Source organism: Pholcus phalangioides, unplaced genomic scaffold, assembly GCF_987345545.1.
Source record: "Pholcus phalangioides strain wild (caught in Gottingen) unplaced genomic scaffold, Ppha-v1.0 ptg000004l_1, whole genome shotgun sequence".
NCBI lineage: Eukaryota > Metazoa > Arthropoda > Arachnida > Araneae > Pholcidae > Pholcus > Pholcus phalangioides.
In genome coordinates this window covers 29,780,563-29,790,109 of record NW_028301597.1, presented here as the reverse complement: position 1 = coordinate 29,790,109, position 9,547 = coordinate 29,780,563, and the positions used below count along the sequence as shown (strand labels likewise).

Here is a 9,547-nt window from a genome sequence, read left to right as displayed (position 1 = left end):
CTCTTCACCTTTTGGCCTCATCTGTGATGTTCATCTTCAGAGTTGGTATTTTTCCCTGCATAACTTCATCTTCTGATGCTTATAAAGAGAATCACCAGAAATACAAGAACCAGCTATTAATGATCATTTTATGGGCAATGGTTAAAAATCATGTGTGTCGATACTTGAGACCATGTGATATGAGAGGGGAGAAATAATTTTTCCTCTGTACCTTATCATCTGGACAATTATGGCATACATTTAAGATATTTTTCTTTTTCGTGGCGCTGACATCAAGCTCTTATTTTATTATTTGTTTTACTGCACTTGTGCAGGATATCGGAGGTTCCTGAAAAAGTGCAGAACAATTGGAATTATGCTCGCTTCCCCCTCGACTTTGGTTATTTGTATACACACACGCACACACACATGGTAGTTAAATTATTCAGTTTTCTGGGACACACTATTATTAATCAAGGTCAGCAGTTCCAAAAATTTTACTAATTATACCTCACATCTTGTTCATATTTTTCTTCCAAAACTATGTGTAACACCTTATGACAGTGGTTCTGTGGTTTTCAACTTCAAGGTGCGAATGCAAGCTGATAGTTCCATTGAAAAGTCTCGTCACAAAGAGCAACAGGCCTACAATGGTACAAATATTCTAACATTATACTTCACTCCTTTCACTTCTGAAATATAGATGAAAAAATATGTATTCTGAAAAGCGAAACAACACTGTATATGCACTGACTGTTAGGTACACCCATTCACACTTCCAGCACAACTCACTTGGTAGTAAATTGTCTATGGGGATAGACCAAAGTTGTGCTTGGTTTGAAAGAAAAACAGTGGTTCTCAAACTTTCGTCACCTGTGGCTCCCTTACTGAGTTCATGGCTCATCTTTGGCTTCCCAGAATAGTTTGGTAAATATTTTTTCCATATAAAAGAACCATTTCAAAGCATAAGTAGGCATAAATCAATGGGTGGACATGGGTGTTCAGGTGTGAGAATAGTGGGGGAAGGAGGTTCTGTAAAAGAATAAAGAAATTCAGTTCTATGAAATAGAAATGTGTGTTTTCATCTCAACCTTCACAAAATCTTACATATTACAAATTGGAAAAAAAAAACCACGTATAAAGGAACTGAACATGAAATTAAGATTGAAATTGTCGTGGCACAGTTTATCTGAGCACGAATAATCAGGGTTCTACTGTATTTTGACATCTGAATTTTAAATTGAATTTGATTGTGATGAATTCCTTATTCAATGAGAAAATTATCATTTGCATATTTTTTTCCGCAAGAAAAATTTACTGTTTGTATAATAAAATTATGGCATTCAATATTTTTATTTCATTGGGATTATTAAAACACAAATGTACAAACGCAACTCCATCCCAAGTGTAAAATACCAAGATCCAGATCTCAATGTCCCACTTGTCTCCATACACATGGAGTGAAAACGATGTTTCATTGAGCCTGTACCAAAAATTTTTCCCTTTCCATATGCAACACGGAAAAGGAACATCTCTTGGATTATTCTTTATAAGCATTAGAAGATGGTAGTCCTCTTAGGGATATTGAAGCAAGTGAGAGAAGTATGTCTGATTGCACCAAGCTGTTCCTTATGTTTGACAGGCTTCAGTTAAGAGAATCAGACATGACTTGTCATTTGCTGTAGAAAGACGTGTCTGCTAAGACAGCAGTTCTCAATATTTTTTTAAAGCCCAGAGCTTTTTTGGTATACAATTTCAATGGTGGAGCACCATAGGTCTCTTTTGTTTATTAAAATTTACTGATTTTTTTATTTTTCTCGAGTGGTTGCAGAGTTGCTAGAAAGTCCACACCAAGTCCCAGTTCTCAACTGGGCACTAAGATACGGGTAGACCATGACTTAAAGTCCCTGTAGCTGTACATATTTCATCAAACATCTGCCAGGGAAAGCATAAGACATTATTTGCAGTTTCAAGTCATTTCCGTACAACTGAAAACACATTACAAATTTCTACAATCAGTGTAATGGTGTCAATGAGCTGATAAAAGAAATAGAATCACAGTGACATGATGATTGTCTGCATTTTAATTGTTCAGTCAAGTTTTTCTGTATTTTTCCAGTTATTTTGTGAGCTGTCATTGTAATTGACTTTTACTGTATGCATAAAACAAGTGTTTTGATCTGAAATTCAAAAAAAACATGCATAAAGCTACAGCAATTTATTATCCTTAAAATATATTTACAGTTTGTATACAGCGTCTTCATACAGTGCTTTTGGAAAATTAAATTATTGCACACGTCAAGGTGAATACATAAATACATGGCACGAACAAAAGTATGAGTAATTTTTTAAAATATGAATCAGTTCACCCCACAATGTTCACCGGAATAAATTAACATAAATTAAAAATATATTTGATCAACACAATATATTTAGCCTTCATCAAAAAATATCACATAGCGAAGGTGGTAAATTTAAAATATTCATTTCTCTTGAAAAATTAACGGATCTGTATATTTTCATTATGTGTTGTCTATTTATCAGATGCACATTTTCTCATAATTGACGAGATTTCTATGCAAGCATCAATTTTATATACATGAAATCTCTGAATTTAAAAGAATATACAGGGCGATTCCATATTTCCCCTTGTCGCATTTTACTGGTGAACCGTTGATCCTAGAGAGGCATACTTCCAATTAGAAAAAGTTCCCAAATGTGTCTAACTCAGATACGTCATTCACGTTGCGAGGGGTTGTAGTTATTAAAATAAAGTTTACTTTCTATGCGGACATCCTGTCCTCTAAATACCCAATTAGAAAGTTTTTGCATTATCTTTCCTGAGGTCAACGAAAGAACTTCCACATTTCTATGTGAAATATTTGCAGACATATTTTAATTCAAAAATTGGAAATAAGAGAAAGAAGCATTGTCCGTTAGTTTTTGCTGTTTTCAATTTTTCTCCAATTTTTGAATTCAAATATCTCTATGAATATTACGCCTAGAAATGTGGAATTTCTGTTGTTGGTCTCGGGAGAGAAAATGCAACAATTTTATAATTGGGTATTTTGAAGACGGCACAGAAAGTTAACCATTTTAATAATTGTACAACCTCTTACAACATGAATGACATACAAGTGCTACATATTATTTGGAAACTTGAAGGCATGCGTCCAGGATCAATGGCTCGCCAGTAAAATGTGGTAAAAGGAATTATGAAGAGAATCACCCTGTATATTATTTTTCTTAGTGATATAAGATATTTCTTAAGCAAAATATAAGTGATACAGTAAAACTTGCTCTACCTTATTATTTACTCATTTTGTTCAGAAAGAAAACATGATTATTGATCAATATACTATATAAGGTGGTGAAACAAGATTTCTCAACCAATATGAGCACTCTTAAATTTGTCAGGTTAGTGCATGTGCTCTTGAGTTGAAGAAATAAGCTTCATTTTTTCACAGAAGGAAAATGGCCTGGAATAACTATTTTTTACCAGTGGATCTTAGAAACCCAACAGAATATTAGTAACACATGAAAGCTTTTATTCACCATAGATGTAGACAATTTTAGGTAACTCCAAGAGGTTAAAAAAAACCAAGACAAGGAGAACAGAAAATTGTAGATAAGTCAGTCTAGGATTTCAAGAAGTCCCACAACACTAGTTGTCATCGTCATTAGATGGTGTTTAAGTTATGCCACTGAATACACTGAATTTTATTTCTAGTTACAAGTCCAAAACTTTTCAGTAGCTGGTCACTGATAACCAATCATAGTGCTTTGTTAGAATGTGTTTGGATAAGAGGTACAGATGGGGCATCAATTTAAAATTCACAATGACACATAGGACTGTAACTATGATTTTTGTCGGGGAGGGGGGGGGGTTAAACATGCTTTTCCAATCCCCACCACAGTAAAATTCAATTATTTCATTCTGGTATTTTTATTATCTTTTAAAAGTTGCCCCCTCCATAGTTCCAGCCCTGATGACAAAGCAGTGCCCCATACACTAAAAGTATCAACACATGCTGGGATCATTGGTGAGTCAGCTGTTGAAAATTCTTGGACTTGTAGCTAAGAACGAATTACTGAATTTTAATATCCAGTAATGGAACTTGCATTACTGGCTTAGTGTAAGGAAAATGAACTTGTGCCAAGGATCCTTGGCCGTGAAGTGACCCTTCACACCTCTCAGAACCTCTTTCAACTGACAATGACCACAAAAGCCTTACCAATTACTTACATTAGGTATAACTGTTCCTTTTTATTTGCTGTAAATAGGAATGTAAGAAAAATTTCTGGGGTGATTCTCTCCCCAGTTGTGCTTTTATTTAAATAAATGGGTGTTATGGAAAAACATTTCCCCACCGGCCCCCTCACAGGTTAATTTGTTTTTTTCCCAATAAAATATCTGGTTACCAAATTTAACTACCAGTGCATCATACAATTGTCTATAGCTATTGAATTATATCTACCAGAAATCAATCATAGAATAACAATTATACATAAAAAAATATACATTGACAGCAAAATCTTGAGCAAAATGGAACAATTATTTAACAAATTAATTGCCTGCAATAGATTACAGTACTAGTTTATACACAATAGAATTTTGTGTAATTTAGTAGAGTTTCTATAATATCTGAGGTGAATTGAGCTGAGACCACCTTAGCCTGAAAAATTGATTTTCCAAAAAGCAATATAATATTCTTTCTTATAATAGTGACCATGTTGTAAAAATATACTCATATGCAGGGTGGATACTGTAGACCGCCCAATAATTATGTACGTGATTCCTTGTGAAAAACCAACGTGGGAAAAGTGTTTTCATTTCTTTTTATTTGACCGATAATTGTGGAGTTATAACACATTAAAAATTGACGTCACTTTCGAATCCTACCAAATTCATCGAACTTGCACCAAACGTTTAACTTGCTGTTTTTAAGCAGATAGCAATGATAGTAATCAAGACAGCCAAAGCTGTGCAAACCAGTTTTTTCTGTGCCTTTTTTCTCACAAAATTTGGTTGAAAAGGGAGTTGATTTTGGGGAAGCAATTTTTCCAATAAATCTCTCATTTGGCTAACACTTTACATATCTGGTGATAAATTTGCCAATATAGGGAGTGGGAGGTAACACATAATATAACAAGGCTAACATCACTACACAAAGAGGAAAAAGCACCAATTATGAAAGAAAATAACCAAACTTGGCTTTTAACAGGATTGAATATTTCAGTTCATTTTTAATTAGCAGCAACCCGCTGCATGGGAAAACCTTTTTTCCCCCATCAGGTGTTTGGCATTAGAAAACTGAAATATCACAAGATTTCAAAACCCTTAATTATTCATCTGATCCTAAAATAAAAAAACACTTTTCCGTATTAGTTTTTCGCAAGGAATCATGTGTGTAATTATTAAGTGGTCGATAGTATCCATCCTGTACACACACATTTAGAGACACCCTAGACAATTTTTTTTCAAGTTTGCATCGAAAACAATATCATTGTTCAGAGTTGTTTTCTTTGGATCACTGCATAATCCTCCAAGCATGAGTTGCAGTTTGGCTATGCCACATAAAGTGATATTAGCCAATTCTTTTCTTTTAGGTAACATTTAACTTTTCTCAAATTATCTGGGACTAGGGCTGGATAAATATTGCCCAACGTGTCTGGGGTATGTATTTTTTCCACCAAACTGCTCACATGCTGATTCACACATTTTTTGGCAAATTTAACCCCTTTACACAAGGGTGCTGACATGAAGAAAACATTCGGAGGGGGCTAATAGTTGCCAGTTTTCCCTTATATACGAGACTCAAGCATGTACGCGGGAGGAGGTGTATTGCATTGCACATTCATTAATTCATTATTTGGGGGGGGGGGTGACTGAAATAGCCCAAGCCTCCAGATTCCGGAACCTGTGCCTTCACATACAGGCTTTTGGCAAGAAATTTGGATGATCTGTATTTTGAGCATTCATGATAAATCCCAAAAAAACTGGGTTTTCTTGTCTGCATGTCAAAAATGTTGGGAAAAAAACAATGGATTTCTCTTTCAGCCCCTCAGCTTTTCCCTATATGTTCCATTTCTCTTATATATATGTGTGTGTATAGTAGAAAGATACATTATATATATATATATGGGGGGGGGGTGTCCGGATCCATTAAACATGAGTATAGAAAGAGGTAAAGAAAAAAACCAGGGTGAGCTGGAATGAATTTCTACCATTTGCATTTGAACAAGATATCTAGTCCCTGCTCATTAAGGATGTGAAGTAAGGAAGGCCTGGTGAGGGATTTGTAAATTTTTGAAAAATTTTCCAGATTTGCCCAAAATTCTGAATTTTTTAGAGACTACTGAAAAATTAAATTTCCAGGGGTCGCTTAAATAATCCAGGCAACTTTAAACCACTTCAATAAACATTAAAAAAACAAATCAGTCAAGTGTTAGCACACCAACATTTATAGTGTAATCCTGCTTGAGCAGGATACACACATACCCATGTGTGTCAAAGCATTTCGAATCAACTTCAAACAGGTCTCATCAGAGTACATAAAATGGTCGTAGAGTGCAACAGAATGGAGATTGCCAAATGGCGATTTTAATCATATTTGTTTCAGCAAGCTGTTTTTGCTACAAATGATAGTTATTCAGGTTTATATATATATTTTTAGATAATATGTGAGAACTGAACATACAATTTTCATTTAGCATTGAAAAATAGTTTAAATTTTTCAATGAAACAATCTTCGCTATTAGCCAGAGGAAAATTATTAACATGCCAGCATGTAATTGTTATGGTTGTGCATCAGTAAAACTGTTCGAAGTAGCAATAACATATAACAAGAAACTTACAGATTATATAAAATATCGTGAAATGATTCGGTTTGCGTTGCGATTCGCCTAGAAAAATTCATAATCTAAATAATTTTTTTTCAAAGCATAGCAATTCATACAATTAGAATCTTAATTATTCCGAATTAAAGCAATCAATGATTTTATATTTTTCTTGTGCAAAGCATTCGTTTCTAACAATTCCTAATCCAACAAAAAAAGTTTTTCAGAAGAATAAATATTTTTTTCTGGAATGTATTGCAGTGATTTAATTTGCATGCGTGATGTATAGCATACATCATGCACATTTACGTCTCTTACGGAAACAATTAAGGGGGAATGTGTTGAGATACACTCTCTCTTGTCATGTGCAGCAATGTCGGTTTTTCCCATTGCTCATGATGAGTCTTTTTCTTTGCTTTCGTGACTGCTCTCTTTCTTGGTCACGTCCTTCAATGATGACCATGTCTTGTGGAGCCAGGTGTTTTTTGATGCTTGGATCTCTGCATTGGCACTATTCAGGCGATGGGTGAGGTCCTATTATCAAACACACAATGATGAGCAGTTAGGCTAGTAGTTCTAATTGATGAAATTTCTTATATGAAATTCCACAATCAAGTTTCAACACACACAAAAAAATCTATTGGGTTTGATTACCTTATGCAGATTTATTAGTGATTATATATATATTATAGGTAATGATTATACTGAGACAAGTTTAAGGCCATCTAAATGTATGTGACTTCTGGGAGTGTACAGGTGCTTAGAAGGCCTCAGGATAAAAGAGCATAGCTGCCAAGTCTCCTGGATTTTCTGGTAGGCTCCCAAAATGGAAAGAAACTCTCTTGAATTGTGACCATGATTGAAAAACCTTACTTTTAGGTAGCATGAGCGATTTATTTCTAAGACTTACCCAGAGAAAGTCTGTTGCTTCATTCCCCCCCCCCCCAAAAAAAAAAAAAAAACATAGCATGCATATATTGTTGCCTTGTGTCAAATCACATAGAAATGCATCATTTTGATGAAGAAATAATGAATTTAGCTGAATGACATAGACCATACATCCCTTTTTGAAGCCCAATGGCGATTTTTTTGTTGATGCATTTTTTATTTGAGTGTAGCAATGAATGATAATTTAACTTACTATTGGACAATAATTGGCATTTTTGTGGTAATAAGTGATGACCAGCAAAGTGTCACATTTTACCAATTTTAAAAATCCCTATGATTCTATTTTCACTTTAATGAAATACCCCTATTTTTGAAAATTTAAAAAAAAATTCAAAATGCCAAGCATTGCTATCAAGGAAAATTGCTATCAATGCAAAAAATTGTAGGTCCCAGTCCAATTGGCCTTTGCATACAGAGAATGACTGTAATGTAACAAAAATTATCAAATGATCAAAAGTTCATTTTACTTTTGCCTGTGAATAGTTTTTGTAAGCGATTCGGATCTTCATGAAAATCTACCTAATTCTCATACTCCAAGGTTTTCAGCTATGAAAGAGGCCTACGATTTTTAAAGAGCGAATATATAAATTGCTAGGTAGCTCTCACAGAGAGAGGAGCAGGGTGGTCCTTGATGCTGTTACGACCACCCTGGACAGGAGAGGTTTTCCTGTGTATTCATAAAGTATATACTAAAGTTTTATTGAACCATAATATGATGTACCTGGTTTTTGCATTCCACTTCTACTAATGCAAGTTTAGTTTGTGCGAGTTCCAGCTCTAACTCTCGTATTTGCTTTTCAGCTTCCAGCAAATCATTGCTCTTTAGTTCATCTGTTTTAATGTTATTTTTCACCGTTGGAATAGAGTCTTGTTCTGCAAATAATTTCTTGGAACAATGTTCACATGAAGACACTTCGTTCTGAAAAATTAAAAATCATACAACTAATATGCAATTGGTACCAATGAAATAAAATAAACAGTATAAAAATATATTACACAATAACAATTACCGGATATACTCGTGTATAAGCCGACTCGTATATAAGCCGACCCCCACCCCCCCATTTCACGACCACCAAAATCGCAATAAATTTGGAACCCGTCTATAAGCCGACCCCAAAAATCCATGCATTTCAGAGAAAAAAAAATTCTTATATTTTCATGCAAAATTAATAGTTTACGGAAATTTACAATAGAAAACGATTCAAACTTTTTAATCCGTTTCTTCTGAGTCTCCAAGCTCATGGTAATCCATCAGATCATCACAGGGGGTGCGACATCTTCGTTTTCATCTTCATCTGGGCTGTCATCGCCATTGCCCCTTTAAAGAGGATATCATCTTCAGTTCCGCCCATCCCATTGCTGATGCTACACTTTTTGAAGGATCGGATGATAATTTCGGTGGAAACAGAATTCCACGCCTCATGTACTCATTGGCACACTAGGCCGATGCCAGGTTTCAAGGCACCACTTTTTGTAGTTTCTTTATCATCGGAACTCATCCATTTGATACACAAATTCCTCAAATAGTCTTTGACTTATTTATACTCACATAAGGCTTTCCAATCGACATTAGCCCACCTGGTATCAAAGCCAATGATGTTTTCGATTTCTTTGCCTCGTCTTTAACATTATCGGGGTTTTGAACATATCCCGTACTAATAATGCCGGTTTCGAACACTGCTACAAAAATGACTACTGATTATGGGGTCGAAATTTTCTCATCAAAAACTGACCCGAGTATAAGCCGACCGCCCTACTTGAGGAACGAGTTTTTCCA

The 9,547-nt window shown here is 34.9% G+C and overlaps 1 protein-coding gene across 2 annotated transcripts in view; it reads right to left on the bottom strand.

Annotated features, from left to right (window-relative positions):
• Nucleotides 1-2,182: 2,182 nt before the first annotated feature.
• LOC149087064 (rab GTPase-activating protein 1-like) overlaps nt 2,183-9,547 on the bottom strand; it is a 33,927-nt gene continuing 26,562 nt past the window's right edge. For both annotated transcript variants that reach the window (XM_089231291.1, XM_089231292.1), the window contains exons 24-25: nt 8,489-8,686; nt 2,183-7,353 (exon numbers count right to left, since the gene is read on the bottom strand). In XM_089231291.1, the coding sequence (XP_089087417.1) occupies nt 7,213-7,353; nt 8,489-8,686 (339 nt within the window). In that variant the 3' untranslated portion in view covers nt 2,183-7,212. The remainder of the gene's footprint in view (nt 7,354-8,488; nt 8,687-9,547) is intronic.